The sequence below is a fragment of the Patagioenas fasciata genome, chromosome 1 (assembly GCF_037038585.1).
Source record: "Patagioenas fasciata isolate bPatFas1 chromosome 1, bPatFas1.hap1, whole genome shotgun sequence".
NCBI classification, from domain to species: Eukaryota; Metazoa; Chordata; class Aves; order Columbiformes; family Columbidae; genus Patagioenas; species Patagioenas fasciata.
The window spans coordinates 201767733-201788339 of record NC_092520.1 but is presented as its reverse complement, the minus strand read 5'-3'; the positions used below and the strand labels follow the sequence as shown (position 1 = coordinate 201788339).

At 38.5% G+C, this 20607-nt stretch overlaps 1 protein-coding gene across 3 annotated transcripts in view; it reads right to left on the bottom strand.

Moving 5' to 3' along the window:
* RELN (reelin) overlaps positions 1 to 20607 on the bottom strand; it is a 290971-nt gene that overhangs the window by 84676 nt on the left and 185688 nt on the right. For all 3 annotated transcript variants that reach the window (XM_065835677.2, XM_071803445.1, XM_065835657.2), the window contains exons 15-22: positions 20295 to 20423; positions 19029 to 19138; positions 16046 to 16112; positions 14868 to 15101; positions 14092 to 14253; positions 9758 to 9994; positions 3262 to 3454; positions 549 to 661 (exon numbers count right to left, since the gene is read on the bottom strand). In XM_065835677.2, coding sequence (XP_065691749.2) covers positions 549 to 661; positions 3262 to 3454; positions 9758 to 9994; positions 14092 to 14253; positions 14868 to 15101; positions 16046 to 16112; positions 19029 to 19138; positions 20295 to 20423 — 1245 coding nt within the window. The remainder of the gene's footprint in view (positions 1 to 548; positions 662 to 3261; positions 3455 to 9757; positions 9995 to 14091; positions 14254 to 14867; positions 15102 to 16045; positions 16113 to 19028; positions 19139 to 20294; positions 20424 to 20607) is intronic.

Genomic DNA, 20607 nt, shown 5'->3' with positions numbered 1-20607 from the left:
TAGGGCAGGCAAACCAAGTTTGATTACAATAAGATGAATAGGGTAGTGCTTTTGATAATTTTTGTTGCTGTTTTTTGCAGTAGTGAATGTTATTTCTGAAGACATGCTATAAAAAGAAACAAGTGGTAAAAAATTCCCAGAAATGAATCATTAGTTATTGTTTATACAAAGTTTAGGTCTGACGATGTAAACAATGAGGAACGTGCAAAATAAAAATTAACAATCCAAATAAAGCCTTCCTCCAGTGGGCCACTTGCAGACAAGCACCACTATTTTTGAAAAGGTCTGAACTTTATTAGAAGAGTCACAGCATATACTACAAACACTCCTAAACAATAGTTTCTGGTGACTTCACCAACATTTCACTCTCTAATTATGTAAGGAATGCATTTTACATTAAATACCTGCAACTGAGTCAGCCCCAGTACCTTGGCACTCCACCCACTGGCTTGAGTATGATCTGCAGAGGTCTTGAACTTTGTCACAGTAATATAAAAGCAGATGAACTATCTGCACTCAACAACAACAAAACCAAAATAAATTCTCACCAAGTCTTCTGTGGTAAAAGGACAGTTATTCTCCTCCACTGAGTAAATTCGCTGGAGTGGTAAATACTTGCTGATGTAAACTCCTGACAGCTCGGCATACTTGGAAGACATTCCTTGAAATAAAATATATCAGAACCAGATTTAATGTTGAGGCAGAACTGGGAATACAAGCAAGGGTTAAACATTCGCAGAACCAGGAGCTTCCCTGGGTCCAGATTTTGTGGAAAAAGACCCAGAGGCAGAAAAATCCTGGCACGATCCAAAAAATTTCTCAGAAAACCAACAGTAGTACAATTTAGCATAGGAGAAAGCCATATGACTCATTTAAAGGCGTATATTTAGCATTAGTGACTGGTGATTTTTTTATTTTCCTCCATGAGGATTTCTAGTTCATTGTTTTTATTGTTCTCACCCCAGCATCTTGCACTGACTATGTAGTAAGTCTACAAGTCCACTATGGAATTAAGCCTATGAAAGTGACCTCCAGACCATTGTACCAGTCATTCCAGAGACCTGCTTGTGAGCCCTTGCCTGGGGATGCTGGCTCCCTCCAGTCCCTCCATCTGGGGGGAACAGCAGTAGGAACCCCCAGAGCCATGCTAGAACACCTAACTGTGGTCTCTGGAGTTGCTTCCAGAAGCCTTTCCCATGCTCTGCAGCTGTGCTGCCTCTAGCAACTATGGCAAGTGGTGTAAATTCCTCCTTCCTGCTTCTATGGTCTTTCCTCTTTAACTCAGTTTCCTAGAGAGGTCTGTTCTCCAAATTCATTATTGTGTCTGGTTCATACTAAACATAAAGGCAGTCTGTTATTCCAGCCTCTTACAGTTTTCTAGACCTGCCCTTCCCATGTTACTCCATTTTTTTTTTTTGCAATATTATGTTTATTTATATGTTACCTGAACAGCACTGAAAACTTTTGTGCTAAGGTTTTGTTGAGGTATTATTAAAGCGCTTGATTGCTGTTACCAACCTGTGTGTTCCTTTTCTAGCTGAGAGAAGCTAGAGAGTCCATCCTGCCACTACTCCCACAGCACAGCTTCTCCTACCTGTCCCCACATCTCCGAGAGCCTTTTGCTGTTCATTGCTGTGCTCATCCCCATCAAGGGAGCCTTGGGAACAGACACTTACCTGTGCAAGTAGCATACCTTGACTGCTACGAAACTAATAATAAAGCAGTGATTCTACAGTAGTTAAAGCAATTAAGATTAAATATAAAGTAATAGTTATATATTAAATATGAGGAAGGGCAGAATATATTCTTTTACATAGAAATTTATTGCTCTAATATCTTAGAGAGTTAAATGAAGTTATAATAGCTTGTTCTGCCTTTTTTTTTTCCCCAGTCGTTTTTTTAAAGGCTTAGTTTCCTTTCCAGCAATTTTCAGACATTTTTCATTGATTCATCTCCCTTAAAAGATCTTATAAACCAGAATATGACCAGTGTGTGTGAAGCAAATAAAACTTTCAAACATTTCAATTAATTAGTGTTTTGTGTTTCCATCAGATTACGTCCTTGAAATATACTACAAATAGCCCTCTATTACTCTTTTATCACAGCAACACGGGCAGTGTGAGAAAAATGATTTAGCTGCAAGTTCTTCTCTCTGAACTCAGATCTGCTGAGAGAGGAAAGGAGCACTAAGATCTGAAGGCAACTGATCTTCCACTGATGGCAAGGACAAACCCCAAACACCCACTTCTAGGAACTATTCTTGGACACCATAATGATGCCTGCTAAGTATAAAAGACATGAACATTGTTTGAAATCCAGTATTTATAGCTTCCCTCTGAATTCTGTTTAAGGTAAGAAAGAGTTACTTGGATTTGCAAAGTTTAGAAACTCGGGTATTGCCGTTTCTCTACTCTGCCCACCAAAGTGAAGGTAGCGAAACACAATGTGGCAAAAGCTAACAGGATAATGCTTCTGTTGCTCACAGAAGATGTGGGTCTGGATGGTCAAATTCCCCTGAGAACCTACAGAACAGGCAGTGAAAAAGGCCCGGGACAAGTTCCCTGACACCCTCTGAACCTGCTTGGAGGCAGCTGAAGGACCTTTGTTAGTTCACCCTGAGGTCAGGGAAAGTCCAGTTTGCCATCTCAGAGGGAAAACAAAAGCACAAATTACGGCCAAATGCACTATCGCATTTATGCTGAGACAGGGCTGACCCACACGGGGAAACAGCAGTCGACGCCGCTATTTGCACTTCGAGCAGAGACGGGGAAACAGCCGGTCATTACAGCCCTGGACTGTGTTTGAACCAGGGCTGGGAGATGAAAGGCTCCACATTACAATCCCCTGAAGGAATGCGCTTTCCATTTACAAAATGACTGCGCACAAGGGCAGAAAGAATTTCTATCCATTTAAATTCCAGGAAACAGTAGATGCATTTTGCTTTGAAAAACAAAGCAATAGCACAGGAAAGATCTCGGCCATTGCTCTGTAGCTCTGTCTAACTCTGCCCCAGTTATTTTCTCAGCGTTGGTCCATTCCTGTCACAATTTTGTGTTTCAGGGTCTCAGTTATCTTTCTTCCTAATGGCATGAAAACAGCTGAAATACTTTTACCAGTCATTATGACTGATTCTGACTGAGGATTTCTTTATAGAAAGGGGAATGAGGAAAAAATCCTTTGTTTCATGCCACAAATATATTTCAGATGTTCTTTGTATAAGCAGAGTTTAAGGAAGACAAAGGTCCTCGCTGCCAGCCTCACCTCCTGAACAAGATGCCACGTGAGGCCGTGGTTGGTGGAGTATTCCAGTTTCACCTGGTTGTCCATATGAGGAGTAAACTCTTGACCACAGCCCATCACCAAGTTGAACTGTATCATATACGAAGCTCCGATCTGCATAGACTGCGTCTCCACGTAGCGCATGCTAGAAGCTAACTTCGAATCTCCTGTAAAACTGAGAGATGTAAGGAAACAATCAGGACCCATCCTCAAAATAATTCCAAAGGGAACATTATGGATGGTTCTGGGTTAAATACAGTGATGCTTCATTCTTTGTTCTGCAGATTGGCACATGGGATGAGACCATGCACAGAAGCATCTTTCCATTGGTACTTCTGCAAATTACCGGGAAGGCATTGATGTATCCCAGAGTGTGAAACACTGAATTATTCTGTTAGTTCATACTAACAGTTCTTTGTGTTAAGGATCAAGTTAGGATCAAGAGAAGGACAACACAGAAAAAAAAAACAACAAAAAGAAAGTTCATTCCCCAGGAGTGTCCATTGCCTAAGGTCATGTCACAGTAACAACTGTAATTTCATTCAAACAATGGACAGTAAGGATATACTACATTTAGTTTAAAATATTCTTATTGCATAGACTTTTCACTCAATTTATTTTCAAGTGATTCTGCATGCAATGCATTCGTTGGCTTTTGATCATTTCAGAGTTAATTTGGTCTATCCTCAGATTCTTTTCTGCAGGATGTACTGATATAAAAATTAAATTATCCAGTGGATTGGAGAAGATAATTTTTTCAGTAGTATCACATGCATGGTAACATGATACATAGTTTGAACTACAGGTTATATCAATTTAAATGCAGGTTTTTCTTCTATGCGGTATTCAAAAGAAAAAAAGAAATCAAATTCAAAAAAGGTATAAGGAGGAAGTAATAACAACTTAAATTTTGAATCCTGCACATTAGGCTTCGAAACAGAACATTTTCAAGAAAGTTCATGTAGAATGAACATTGCCTCCCTCTCCTTAGTTTGAGATGTTTAGTTAGTGTCTTCAGAAGTCCTTTCAGCTTCAACATTTTCTAAGATTGCTCTTAAATGCAAACAATTTAGGATAGGGACTGCATCTTTTTAAAGAAAATCACTGCAAATCATCATACAAAAATAAAAAGCTATATTCAGTACAGTGGTGATGAAGGAAATTGTCTAGTTCAAGGCTGCCCTTATGGTTGAGTAAGTTACAGTTTATCATCTTAAATAAGAAATCCTAATCTTTCAGTACCATATAATAGAACATACTATCTTCTACCCCTGTAAAATTCAAGGTCAGAACAAAGTCAGTGTAAGGACTAGTAATATAAGTCAGTGTTACTTAGCTTGCTTTTAAATTAATTCACTGACCCACTCTGTTTTCTGTAACATTGTTTCCAGAGAGAGCAGTTGAGCCATAAATGTCAGCATCCTACCTTAAAGGTTTAGAAGAAATTAGTGAAAACTGGCTAACTGGTTTTAGTTTTTTCATTATCGAATTGCTGTTGCTTGGTACAGGTTCCATTTTACTTTCTGACTTTGCTCTCTGTGGTTTCAATTCCTAAAGGAGTATCCAAGTCATGGCACCGTATGAAACTACCCAGTCTATGATGACACCAGTCTGAGCTGACACACCTGAGGGACGGGATGCCAACCAGAGGGACCTGGACAAGCTTGAGAAGTGGGCCCATGCAAACCTCATGAGGTTCAACAAGGCCAAGTGCAAGGTCCTGGACCTGGTTTGGGGCAGCCCTGGTATCAATACAGGCTGGGGGTGAAGAGATGGAGGGCAGCCCTGCAGAGAAAGACTTCAGGGTACTGGGGGATGAAAGACTGGACATGAGCCGGCAATGTGCACTCGCAGCCCAGAAGGCCAATTGGATCTTGGTCTGCATCAAAAGGAGCAAGGTCAGCTGAAGGGCCTCTTGCTATAGGACAAGGGGTAATGGTTTATAACTAAAGGAGGGGAGATTCAGGCTGGACATGAGGAAGAAATGTTTTACAATGAGGAAGGTAATATACTGGCACAGGTTACCCAGAGAAGTGGTAGATGCCCCACCCAAGGCCAGGCTGGACTGGGCTTTGAGCAACCTGGTCTAGTTGAAGATGGCCCTGCTCATTGCAGGGGGTTGGACTAGATCATCTTGAAGGTCTCTTCCAACCCAAACTATTCTGTGATTCTATGATACTATGGTTTTATGATTCTATGGTGAATAGCACTATGAACCAACTGTGGATGGATGTTCCCTTTGCTGCTGGAGCACCATCATAGACAACTGGACCAGAAGGCAGTAAGTTGCCTTGGAAAATGTATCTCATCTGTTTGCTATTTCAGTCAATGTTGTCAGTGTTTTCTTTTTCAACAGAAGGATAATTTTAAGTTGAGCAGAAGATACAATGTACATTCATCAGCAGTCCAGCTGGTAATCTGTGGTTTGTGGCTTCATTGTTAGAACTGATCCATCTCAGAAGAATTTGTTTGGACAATGCCTCAATTTATTTGTCTTCTAAACTTGTACTCTTCAAAATGACAAATACTGGAGATTTAAAAGTTAAAGTTCACTTGGCCTGATATAGTTTTAATTTCTGCAATGCAGCTTGAAATTTCATGGCTAATATGGGAAATCGAAGTTTTACTGAAGCCCTCTTAGGAAATCTGTGCCAGTGCAACCAGGCTCTTCAGGTATCAGTCATCCACGTGCATTGTAATCAGCTGAAAGTTATATGTAGCAATGATTTGGAAAATGATTTGGCATTGCACACATAAACCTGGGCACATCACATCACAGTTACCTAAAGCTCATGGGAACAGAATAAAGGAGTTGAAACTAATAGTTTGAAGAAACATCTGCCCAGAAGCTGTCTTCCCCAAAGTGACAGAAGGAAAGTGAAGGACTGGTGCTCAGTGTAGGTGCAAGAATTAAATGTTTCATTTTGTCTTTGTCTGCACAAAAATTCCCTCTATTCAATACTACTGGCGTAAAAATAGAAAAAATCTTAAACTCTGATCTTTTTTACTGGTGACATTCAGGCCATGATTAAACCACTTTAGGTTTAGTATTAATTTTCATGTAACAACTTAACCACTGGATATTGCACACAGTGAATTAAGTGAGCATTGTTTTGAAGTCAAAACAGCTGTTTAAAATGGTTATTAAGGAAATGTGAAAAAATAAGCTAGTGAGGAGATTAAGACAATCTGTGATGCTCCATAAGAAGCTCTTTTACGGGGAGGAAATCGCATTATAGGTTCACAAAGTCCTTTATCATCCACAAATTGCTGCCAGCTGAACAAGGGTAGCATTAAAGGTGGGGGCTCCACCTTACTTGCCACTTCTCTGCTCTCCAGCTCTCCCACATATGTGGGTAGGGGTACGCTCTTCTGCTGGAATACCAAGTGTTTTCTTTCTTTGTCCTGGGAGTCATGCACCTGGAATACTTTTCCACATTTTGTAAAAGACAGACTAATATCTGTGACGTAACAATAATTAACTAAAAAATTCTTCAGAAACAAGAATGCAAAGGCTACGTTTTTGTATAAATATGTATCTGTGAGCCGGTTTCTAGCATGTATATAATTAGACCTGTGGAGGCCCAGGAACACAATACCCATAGGTGCCCTCAGAACAATCACTTTCCCTCCAAGCACTGCCAACTAATTGGTACTTCTGGGAATGATATCACAGCCAATGTCAGCCAACCTGCACTGCTCCAAACTGCTCTGGGATCCCCAGAGTTACCACATTTTCAAGGCCGGTACTTTCAGGAATACTGAAAAGCCACAAGGATGCAGTTGGTTTTGTAAAGCTGTGCTGGCCAAGAATATTGACACGATGGCCAAACGCTCACACCAGCCTCAGCTGGAGATGTTTATGTCTTTTTACATCACATCATATCTACTTTGTTAAATAATTCCTAAATATATTAATATATCTTAACCAAGTGATTTACCCAAAAGAAACTTTCTGTGTGTTAGGGAGTAAAAATTGATATAAACCACAAACCATTTTGTAAACACAGGTAAACTATCAAGCTGATAACGGGCAACTGTATTACATCACTCCATAAGAATAGTTCAACCTGTCCCCAGGCTGCTCCAGGGACAGTGGGACACTCTATTGTCCATTACATTGAGTTAAATCATAATGTTATAATCTGACTGAAAACAGTTTATTTATATAATGCTATTTTATTTGTGTCCAGAAGAATATTAAAAAAACCCAATCAAACAAACAACCCCCCACAACAAAAAAACTAGGCGGTAGCATCTTTATCAATACTTAAAAGCATTTGGCAAGTCTAACACTCCAGAGGCATTTGGGTAAAACCTTGCCTGTGTATGAGCATTTTGGAGAAGTGATGAATTAACATACATCATCAAACATTTAATTTTAAAAGCATTCTCGAGTCCTTTCAGTAAACTCAATACATTTGCTGTAATAAAGTCAAAGAACCAATCTGAAACAAAATGTTAATGATTGCAATCAAATAAAGTGACTGTTCCAAATATGGACCATTATAAAACACTTATAAATCACATTTGTTCAAAATATATTTATATCAACCAACCCTTCTTTTCTTACAGAAGCCAGATGTTGAAAAGAAAAACCTCCCTCCTCAACAAAAATAAAAATCCCTGCCTCAGTTTCCTGCAATTTTAAGGATAAATATTTCAGGTTCATAGATTCTGAAGCAGGAATGGAGGCCTAATAGACAATTAAAGGCAACTCAGTGAAAATGGGCCTGGGGATGACACCCTGTAAAATGATTTATAGCGTATTAACCATAGTTCCACAAATGAAAAGCAGTTGTCAGACTTTTCTCAAGAGAATGATGTCAATGCCACTGCAAACTCTGCTCATAGAAAGTCATGAGTTAGAAAATGAGAACCAAATGGACTCACAGCTGGGAAAAGCCAACAATAATTAATTTAACTAGCAGCCATTTGTACAGACTTCGTGTAAGTTTAAAAATTTCCCTTGAGAGAAACAAGGTCAGTGAAGGATAGAGTTCATGTCTTCCAGTGATAATTAAAAATACTTATACATAAATAGTAAGGAAATATTGCAAAGGCTTTGATTCTTTATTGATGCATGGAATGTTCAATATTTCCACTATGGCTGAGCACTAAAAATCCTAGGCAATATGTGGGATGGAGAATTTAGCTTAGCATTTTATTATTTTGATTCTGGTTTAGAGACATAGGAGGGAAACAGAGGAATTTGCTATCTTGAATAACCTACCCCCCTACCCATGATAAATTGGTCTTACAAGAACAGAGGGAAAACAATGTCATTAAAGCGCTTTCATTCCAGCTCTTTGATGAAGAAGATGCAAACAATTTGAGCCCTAACATGTTGTTTCATTTTAATGAGCAGCGAGTACCTTCCTTGTCCTTATTAAAGTGGTTAATGGTGCTTCTACCGCCTCATTATCACCGGTAGAACACATTCGGTTTTGTTCCTACTGCTAAGCCAACTCCTTTTAGTTTGACAGATGATCAGAAAGTCAAATCAGCTTGCTCAGAGATACTTGTTAATAAAATTCCAACAGTGTCTCTCTGAGTGTCCATGGGGACACTAAAATTATTTGTATTTTCTTGAGGTTTTCTATAATTGCTGTGATTGTACTTTCCCCAAATAAATATATCTGTGCCAATTAAAGCCATACAGGATTTATATGTTGATCAGAGTAGCACAAAACTGGTGTTTGGTTTCAATCAAAACACAGATTAAATTGAGCTTCATTTGTATTAACTCCAAATTTTACACTTATGTACTCCAGAATTTAATTTTTGTGAAGCACATTAATATTTTACTGAAAAAAGCTTATTTTTACATAATCTGAAGAGAGTTTTCTTTGTTATTCACTTCTTTTTCTTTTCCCGCTTTTTTTCTTTTTCCTTTAGGGCAGGTGATGCTTCTAAATACACAGCACATTTTAGGCATAATTTCAATATGTCGTAATGATGCACAGTGTTAATGACAAAATTGATATAATATCAGACAAAATATCTACAGATGACTAACGTCATTCTACCAACATTCTGCTGACTTTTCTTTTAGGAGTGTAACCTAAATGTAATCTACATAAACAGATCTGAACGCCACTTACAAAATATTTGGAGTCTGTACTTAACAGATGTTTTACATAACCTGTATACTCATATTAACCTGGTTGGATTTTAAGTGAGGATTATAAAAATATTCTAAATAGTTTCTATTAGGATATTCTTTAAATATTTTGTGGGGAAAGAATACTACATTCAAGGTTCTCATCAAAAACAAATCTCTGTGCTGTGGGGTGTAAAAACTTATTGCTAATTGTAATTTGATTAGTGACAATATTTTTGTCTATAATGTGGGGATGAGACAAAATTACTCTGAATAGCTGCCAGGAATACTCAGCTGCAGAAGTCACTTGGTTCTTAGCAGGATGTATAGACAAGGAAAACAACAGTAGAACAGAAATGAGTACGTATTTCTCACCAAAGGGTCCAGTCATGTCCACAGTAGGGCTGAACATTTCCCAGGTAGAATCCCAGAGACTGTGTGACTTCAACTAGGTTGGTGAAGTCCAGACTGATGCTATTGAAGAGCACAGAGGTCATGATGATTTCATCGATTGCCCACACATCTTCTCCTTGAGAAGAGTGATATGGTTGCCACCATCTGAACTGAATACCAATCTGTCTTGCATCTTCAGGCAGCTCCACGGAAATTATTCTGGAAAGCAAAACAAAGTTATTACTGAAAGTTTTGCTGTTTGTACGTGGGGATGTATTTTATGGTTATTTTTTCTTACTGACTCCAAAAATCAGGGGTTAAATTCAGCCCACAAATTCCTTGGCATGTACTGGTGTAGCTTGTACCAGTGACATGGACGGTGGAATTCTTAATTTTCTTGGTAGTCAATGTATTTAGTGAAATACACATGTAAAAGCCACCAATTTTGTAAATTTTGGGGCTACTGTTGAGCTCTCTGCAATTTTTACAGTTGCTCTTGCTTGCCAGAAGAAACCTAAATGCCCTCCATCTGAAACTCAGCTGTAGACCAGGAGTTTAGATTGCCAAAATGCATGATCAGCTGACAAAGATTTACAAATTCCAGCTCCACTTTGTCAGACTCAATGGATTTTATCCTGATCTGAAGAGATGCATCTTCTTAACATCTGTGCTTGTTTCTGCACAGCACTAACATCATGCCTGTGTTGCTCTTGTCCTAGAAGAACGTATCTCTTCAAATTGCCACGTTCAAGTGGAAAAGGTTCATCTTGTCAGACACCGTGATTATGTGTAGTTTCTTATGGCACACACTTTTCCTCTGTAGTTGCCTAGAGAAGCAATTGGAAGCGAGTCTCAGGCTTTTCTCCTGGTATGCAAGGTCACCTGATTTGTCATGGCAGCTATGTCAACAAACCTATAATTGACAAACTGCAAAGAAAATTAAGAGTAATATCTAATTTCCATCAACAATTATTGTACACAGCAGCAGGGAGCATGTATTAATTGCCACAGCAATGACACCTTCTTGAAAGCTCCATAAATCACCAGGACCATAGTGTCCCACACAACACACGTGAGCTGCGAAACAGACTGGCAACAGCGACATTTGTCTCCATTGGTGTACGATTACCTGCTGGCAAAACAGTTTTCAGCAAGCTCATCATGAATCAGATGTTTTTCTTTCTCTCTTAGAGGAAATGTGGATAAAATGACAAATCAGGTAAATTGGAAACATCATTTTGTACTTCAGCATCAAGTTTTTCCAGCTTTAAAGGCTTTCTAACCTGCCTGTTGTAATGTTTTGTTCTGTGCCCATGAAAGTCTTGTGCCTGCAGCACTCTTGCTGCAAAACCACACTCTTAAAAATGGCTTGCTCAACTGTCCTTGTAAAGAGTAAATTTGTAATGCTGCTGTTTTATGTCACACTGATTTTAAAGAAGAATTCATTAATCGGTTAGCAAGGAAAAATCAAACAGCATGGCTAAACAGGTGGGAAGGACTCAAAAAGTCCTGGTTGTCATTTCTAGGAGCCACTTTCTGCCCGTCGCAGTGTGGAAAGAGCAGCATCAAGGGACAGCCAGAGGTGACGGCTGTTGTGTCCCTGTGGCACGGGAGCAGCAGTACACACACTTTATATGTGGCGGATACATTTCTTTTGCGGCTCAAACAAACATGCTCGAATGACTTCATACCCATCTAAGAGAAAGACCAAGCCCCATTACTCTTTGGCATGTGAATAAACTATTCATACAAGGAATTTCTTTCTACCAAGGGTTCCCTAATAAGCAGAAACTCTATGACTTTTGGAGTCAATTTCTAAATTGCTGCTGATGCTAAAAGGAACCAATGGTTTTGTCTTTCATAGGTCAGTAAGGTGAACCTGAGGACCGCTGGTACCCTGGCTAGGGGGAGCACTGCATCCAGTGTACACCTCGAAGCCATTGGCACTTGTGTGAGCTAATGCTCTGTTATTTCTCTGCTGGTGGCTGTCTCTGATGCCTGCAACTTCCCTTTTACTCTTAACTCTCATAAGCTCACTCACATGGACACTAATTCACACTGACAGTAATTTACAGAAAATCCTAAATCTTTACATATATCACTGATACACCTATGGGATGTTAAAATATTTAACATGTTAAAATAAATTTCTTATCCCAGGGGATTAAGCAAAGACAATTTAAAAACTTTGGTGTAATCCACTGTATGTGGCACATAGGTTAGTACTCAGAACCTGACTACATCACCAGTCATAACAGCTTCTCCTGTCTGGCTTTGATTTGCTGTAGATAGATGGAGAGGGAGGGGTATTCTTGCTAATGACTTTGCTGCTGCAGGAAAGAAAAGTGTTCCTATTACCATTACCAGCTACCATTAGATTTCTTAAAAACCAGCTGAGAGACCTTTGCTCTAATCTCATTCTTTCAAGCTATGCGCATACCTAATACTGAAAAGCCACCGCTGTTCTGCTCAGAAGAAAAATGCAGCTGTCAAATGTTAGCAGATTAAATGCACCTTTTCAGCAAAACATTAAATGTGTGATTATTTTTTGTGTGACTAAATATTAATTAAATTTCTGGATACAGATTGATTGCCAAACTTCTCAGCAGTTCATCTGTGTTACCAAAAATGCTGATATTTTCAGACAACATAATATGAAAAGGTGAAGCTTTCTTCATGTTCTTCATCATAATTATTGCCAGCATTATCTTCAGGTTTGTGCATCTATCATTTTTCTTTCTACTCAGAGTGGAACATGCATATCCCATGTCAAAGCCTTTCTAACCCGTGTATGCTGTGCTTAGCTCTTTGCCTTGTCAGAGCAACAGAAATTAAGTGCTTCATACTTAATCTCAAAAAGGAAAAATGTCTCTAGCATCAATATAATTTACTACATTTATATCTTAAATGTCATTAAAATCAGTCACCTGAATGTACATTTTCCTTTTTGTTATAAAAATTTCATAGTGCTATATATTAAAAACCTTTAGGGAAATGTAATCTCTACAGCTGTAATCTTGAATTCAAGAATTAGAAACAGGGCCATATAAAATATATATGTGACTGTAATAAAGGACAGGAAAGGAAATTTTGAAGAAGGCTTATGAGTGTTCCAGTTCATAGTATTTTTATTTTGCAAATATTTAAAACTAGAAATTAAAGTCGACATGCAGTATACTTCTACCAAATACAACCATTCCTTTCAGATTTTTGGGTATTATTTGTTATAGCTCCCATGAAATATACTTTATGTTACAAGTTTTTTCCATTAGAATATTCTTAAACATCTTTTGTATGTTGTAATTTTTTTATTGAGTTATTAACAAGATGAGGAAATATACATATATATATATATAATTTTTTTTAATGAGCTGGTCTGAGCTCAAGATATATAAACAATGAAAGTTCATATATGCCCATGAAGGTGGATGCTTCCAGGTCTGAGTGGGTTTGCACAGAGCCAGCGCAGATTGTTCTGGGCTTGCAGTACAGGTGTGGTCATGGATACCCCTAATTTTGCATGTACTTTATTAAAATAGGTGGATGGTCTCACAAATGTATAATAACAGTAAGTAATACCTTATTTAAATAAATCAGACACATTCCTCTCTAATCTGACACCAAACACAGGCATGGCTAAATAAAATGAGCGCTTTGTTCAGCTTCTTTGTGATTTGCATGTTTGTGCCCAACAACAAGATGAGGGGCAATGGGCACAGACTGAAAAGTAGGAGGTTCAATCTGAACATGAGGAAAAACTTCTTTCCTGAGCCTGGCCCATGGGCACAAGCACAAAGTCCTGTAATCCCCTTTATAACAGGAGCAGACACAATTTTCCTGCTGACCTGGAGAAACCCTGGTGGTTAGATGTTGTCTCAGCTGTCCTGAGCTGCCTACAAACTCCTAATCCCAGAGGATGGTGCAGTGAAGGTATCTATGGCTTCAAAGCTGCAAATAATTTATGTTAATTTACCTTTACAAGTGGCTGTTTCCATGGGAAGAAACATGCTCTTATTTCCCACAAGTACATTTCTTCCCATTCATCCTGCCCTGCCTCGGCTTGTTCTGTCACATCACCTGAGACTTGGAGGCCGTTAAATCCATGAGTTCATTCTTACAGAAGTGGGCAAAAATGGGAAGTGCCCAGAACAGCTGAAAACTTATAAGGAAAAGAGGAAACTTTTGGCATGCAGTGAAAGATCTTCACTCTGCTTACTCCTGCACCGTGTGGGTCAACGTACTGACCCTCAGCACTGCATTAATCGCTACCAGCATTAATGGCATGTAGAAAACACTCATAATATTTATGCATATACCTTGGTTCATGGTAGTTGAGGTAAGAATAGTGTTCCAGTAGTTTCCAGGTAATCCCATTGTCGTAGGAGTAGTGCAGCAGCACTCCTTCCCCGGGCTGGTCGGGTGCTTTGCAGGTGCTCAGCACTGACTTACTGCCCAGGCGTAATGTGAACTGCAGGAACCTGGATCAGAATTACACAAATATTTACAGGGTACCATTCTCATACTCATGGTTCTTTTTTTTTTCCTTTTTTTTTTTTTTTTTTTTTTTACCTTAACCAGGTTGTTTTCAGATCTTCTCAATCCAGACAAATTTTGATAAATATCAGTTATGGGGTTTTGTACATGCGATTTGTTTTTACTGTCAAATAATGCAATGTGGCACACATAGCTAAAAAATGCCAATCATTACAGCATTTAATTATTTATTAGGCACTGAAGGGGAGGGAGAGTTAGTGAATGGATCTAATCAGCTGCCACAAGCTGTCAAATAAACACAACCTCATAAATAATTAATTAGCACTTGGCTTTGACACTCAGGTTTGATATTAACATTTCATATTTTCTACCTGAGTTGTACAATAACTTCCCTCCAGTCTGTTTTGGGCCCTGTTGTTTACAAAGCAGGGGGAAAAAAGGCAAGGATATGAAATCACCATTAAAATATGGAACTGGGAGTTTTCAAAAAACTTTTCTTCCTGCTAAAACAATCAGCTTAATAATACACAGGGTTATAACTGGAAGGGGAGGGGTTCCCCAGTTTTTTTGCCTCACATTTCTGCTCTGCCTCTCTCACCTGGACTGGGAACTGTCAAGGAAGGAGGTGATGAGCTGGCGTCTCCCGTCCTTGTTGAAGACCAGGGCCTTGCCGCTGGCCAGGACCCCGCAGCCGAAGCTGACCTCGGCCCCCCGGATGGAGTAAAAGTTGTGGTAGGAGGAGAGGCGGGAGCTGGCGAAGCTCTCCGAGATGAACATGGGGAAGGTCTGCGAGGCCGTCTCACATGCCGGCCCTGAAAATCCAGGGTCGCACCTGTGGGCAACGGAGACCAAACAGTGTAATTAATGACCCGTCTTCTGCTTTTGGTTAGCAAACCAACACAGTGACTGCAGTTGTTCATGAATGGAAGACGCCTATAAAGTCCCTCTCACATCCAAGACCCAAAAAACTCTTTAAACTTTAGGTTTCGCATAGCCAACGCCATTCTTTCAGTTGATGCTCACTTTTCCAATTAAAAAAAAACATGGTTATGAACACTCCCCTCCACCCCCAATCTATATATAATGCACAATACAAAAATACTATTCTTAATTTTTGGAGCAAAAATACGGCTGACATAATCTGTTGTTCTTCACATGTAAAATTATTAATTTACTTTTATCTATAGCTTGTCACATGTGATTAGAAGAAATTGTGTAATAGAAGAGAACACCTCATGTCTCACGCTCTTGTTAATACCCCAAAATAGTTACACCAATATTTTGCATGTGCTTACTGATTTTGAGTAAAGTACCTTTACTTTGTAGGCTGGAACAGTTTTAACAAACCAGATTCAGAAGAAAAGTAGAGTGCTGACCTTCTGTCCTTGAGGTCCATTAGATTATGGGAGATCACAACTATGAAAATCGTGATTCTTTCCCAAAACAGAATGTAAAACAGTCCTAAATCACCTCTACAACCAGAATAAAGCACACATCACTGGCATTTCAGTGTGCTCTGGGGCACATTTTAAGGTGAACCAGAAATTTGACTCTGTCCCAAAAGAAAATTATTATTTAAAAAAATTAAATATGCTGCTGTTTAGAAAGATTGATCTTGATCTCTCCAGTAAGATTTATGCATTTTGGGGTCTATGCTGATTTTATATTTAGTCATCTCAAAAAGCAAGGGTTGAAATGAATATCACTTCAACTTTCAGATCATCAAGTGAAGTATGTGACAGAAATTGAATACAGGTACTGAATTTTAACTCTTACTTGCAGCCATTTCTAGTACACTGTCCTCGCCCTGAGCAGAATTTGAGGCAAGATGGACCAATATAAACTGCAGAGAAAAGAAATCAGTTAAATTAAAGGCTTTGTTATGTGATAAGCAGCATAGAACATGTACAAGAAAGAATACAGACCTGAACATACAGTTACTGTATTTATCTTAATCCCACTAGCTGGAAGAGGTCTACAAAAGGATAAAATGCATTTGATTGCACCCTGCTGTAGAACTGAGTAATGGAATTTTGTACAAGGATAGCCAGGTTTAATTTATTATTTAGTGGATAATGTCTATATGTGGCTTGAGGTATTAGTGATGTTTTAATTAATGCACCCGATTTTTCTAAGATCATGAATGAGATCAGATGAGTTGCTACATATTGTCTGTTTTCTTGTATTTGCTTTTCTTCATCTTATTTCAGAGATATAATCAAATATATGTATTAGTACATGCCAGCAGTACTCTTCTAGATTTTTTAAAATGTGCTGCTACTCCTCTGACTGAAATCCATGTACTTCATAGGATTTATTGGAATGAGAACTTGCCCTGATAAGTCTTAACTATCACACACTTTCACTGGTTCTTTCAAATGAAATAAAACTTCAAATTGTATGCACTCAAATATATTCCAGATTTGTTTTACTCTTTTATTTCTTCTTCCTCCATTGACTCCTAGTGAACAGTGTTGATAGTTTGTGAAAAATAAGAAGGAAGGAAAGACGAGCAAATGTAAGTATAATCTGCACCTCATTGCTTTATTCCGGGCACAGCCCAAAGCGTTAACCTTTGGGCAGTGTTCTTTCAATATAATATGACAAACAAGTCTTAACCATGAATATTGTAACCTTTTCTGTTGAAGAATGCCTATTGCTTGGAGTTATCCACTTGCACTGTGATTTTTGGAATGTCATCCAAATAGCCACCAATTCTGCATAATCTATAACAACCAATATTTATTCCCTCTCTTAGTTTCATGATAATGCCCATCATAGCCTTGTGTCAGTACTCCCTGGCAAACACACTCTAAATCCCTGTTAGCTACTCACTGTAACTAACTCCCCATCAGACTTCATGTGATTTCTAGATTTTCTCACTTTTCAGGGTGCAAAAATGCTGCTCGGTCTGTTTGATTCATTTGTCTCTTTCAAGGTCTTTTTGAGGGGGTGGTAAAAGTTGAAGGGTTAAAGACGTTATGATGTCATTCAAAATGAAAAAAAGCTTTATGAAAATTGGCGGGTTTCCAGTGTTTCTAAAAGATGGCCGTCTTCCAGATTTCATTTAAAACTTAACTCACATAAGAAACAGTTGTGAAGCTAGAAGTCAGAGTGCCGAATCCTTGAAAATCTTCCCCTCCTTGAAAATTTGGGTGGTTTGCCAATGTTTATAAGTCTTTCCCTACAGTACTGAAGTGCAAAGCTTCAGTTCCACTGGTATCTAACAAAGGAGGGATGCAAAACCTCATAAAAAAGTTTGTCTTTAAAACTTGATTCCCATGTCACGGTTCTACACCTCAAACAAATGTCAGAGCAGGCACTTTTTAGGCAGATGGTTGGTAAAACTGCTTTTGAGGTGGTACACACTGGAGCATGCAGGATCCTTTGATGGAATTGTGTTTAGTTCTACAAGCACAGGAGGTGCATATACATGAATTGTCCATTAATTTTCAAAATTTTCCTGTTTTGTTCTCTTCTAAAGCATTTGAATCCTTGAAATGATTTAATTTCGCTCATGTTTCTGTGAACTTCTGGGAATGTCTCCAGCATTTCCAGTCTGCATTTTCTCAGGTAGCAGCTCATCTTTGCAAATGCTGATAGACATCTTCTTTTGTACATATACCAAAATTTTCCTGTCATTTTACTTTCTTTTTGATATATATCATCATCTCTAAAGACAAGCATTAATTCTCTATGCAGAATGTCAAAATGATGCTACTTTCCATTAATGCAATTAAGATAACAATTTTCATTACTTTTTGTGAAAAATTTTCATTTGTGGCATTATATTATCAAGGCAGTTTCAAGGATAATCTTTTCAAAACTATGCATTAATCTATTTTAAGAATTTTCCAAGATGTAACTATTTACCATTCCCAAGCTCCATATCTAACCTTACCAGGAATCACTTCAAAATTTCACAGAGTATTGTACATTGCTTTAAATCTTTAGAACACATACTTCACATATCTAATTAAACAAATTCTGGATGTAGTTTGCTTAGTCCCAAATAATTTAAGGCTAACAAGCAAGCTAAAAAGATGGCACCTTGTCATAATTAGTCCTTTCAATCATACTTATTTCTGCATTTCATACCATGTATCTATTTTATCCTGTGTTCCTAATTTTTTTTTTCTGTTCTTCAAAGTATTTCCTTTCAAGTCTGGCCATGGTTACTCTCTGCACTACATTTTATAATTATATGAGTCAATATAAACTCATCCCAGTTGTCCACATCCGTTTAAAGAACAGGTAGGTCAAAAATAAATTCCTAAAAGAATAGTTCCATGAAACAGATGGTCCTTTCCTCCTGAAGATATTGTAAACAATATTGAAGTTTTATCAGTGTTTCAGTAGCAGCATTGCTTTCCAAAGGACTTCTATGTCCAGAAGGAAAAATATGTCCCAGTTACTGTAACTGCTGCTTAAGCTGGCACAGAATGTGTCCTTAATAGCGTAGAGTGGTACCTATTTATGTAATTAGGACCAAGCAGTCAGAGGAAATGTTATATTAAGCCTTGGCCACCAATATATTTTCCTGGAAAGCATTCAATTAAAAGAAAAAGCAGGGTAATCTACCAGGCTATTGCATTTTCAGATGACAGAATTCCTGTCTAGCTTCAAAATGCACCTGTAACCAAGTACAGATAAGAAGAAAAGGAATTTTGACCTGTGATTCTGGAAAATACGTTTACTTGGAGCAGCATATAAAAATTTACTCTTCTGATGTATCATGATCGTGGATAAGAATACTAACTATTATCGATTGCCCACATATTTCCAAGGATTGGTCCTGTTTGTCTCCATCGAATCCTGGTGTCACTTGTTAATGCTGCATTGGGAAGGGGAATAGTTATTCGGTTCCACCTGAAATACATATAAAACAAATGTTAGCATTTTACACTGATAGTTGGTAAGCAACTGCATGTTTTACGGTTGTGTTTACTAATGCTGGAAGCTTTGTGAAGTTTTTTCATTCTAAAATCTGGTCAAATGAAGCAGTGAAGTTACTGCAGCTTTAGAAAATATATATGGAAATAAAGAGCAGGGCCCATGATATTTTCATACAATATATGAATGTCAATTATTCCATTATAAACCTTAGCTATTTTTTCCCTGTATGAATGCATGAAATCATTAAAGATCTTAACCTGCTTCACTGTGGCAACTTCTCCATCACAATGAATATGACCTAAACTGCATACTGCATTAAACCTTTCAGTACATCTGAGCTCTGTTTGGTGGAAACCCACGTGGGTGAGAAGAGGGACATGGATGATTTGGCCTGCTGTGGTCTGGGCCATCATTCTCATATCATCCACAGGGGTTACACCTGCTACACACACCAGGGTTAATGGTTCCTATGAAAATCGTATGGAAATGGTGATCACCAGATAACAGCAATGCTTCAACTATGCTAATTTCTCATGGTCATACCCGCTGCTCTGACGTGTTTGTGGAACACGGGATACAGAGGGATACGGGACCATGGGATATGCACCATGCAACAAGATGTCACTGTTATTTTTATGGTCAGAACAGTACCGAAGAGACTTAATAAAGACAAGGGTTGATATGAGAAAGTGACACGAACAACCATCCCCATCTGCAGAACTACAGAGGATGTGCTTCATTGTAACCCAGTACTAGGATTCCAAGTGAGTAAAGGTGGACATAAATACAGATTTGACTGATGGTTCCTCTGACTAACAGGAAAACTTTTGTGGCATTGAGATGGTATAACTTTTATTTTATATACCGGCATGCTGCCCACAGGATTTTATTTTTTTTGTTATTTATCTTTAGCATCAGAAAAATAATGTTATACTGCAGAAGTAGCCCCATATATTTCAAATTTCATTACTGGGCAGCCAGGGAGACCAGAACACTCCTTCCTTGCTGTCCTCAGCTAGTAAAAAATGAAAAATGACATGGGGTTGTATGCTTTGCTGCTTTCTTCTGTCACCTATAATTCACTTCTCTAGTATTGCATCTCCGTTAGCTTTGCAGAGAACACTCTCACCCGCTGTAATTTTCAGAGGCGTAGACCGTGCTGTGGGGAAGGTGAGGCCCAGCACATATCTCAGGCAAACACTCGGTGTGGACCAGGGACCAAGAGCGACCATGGTTGGTTGAGAACTCCAAGCTGACACTGATACCACAGTGAAAGAAAGAAAGAAAGGAGAAAGACACCATGAGCCTACCTGGCATAGATATGAACATAGAAGTATCAACACTGAGAAACCACCAACTCTGCTGTTCCTAATTACTGATGCTGAAGTGTGAAATAATTTTAAGCAGACTTTGAATACAAAAAATCCTGAAAATACAAACAT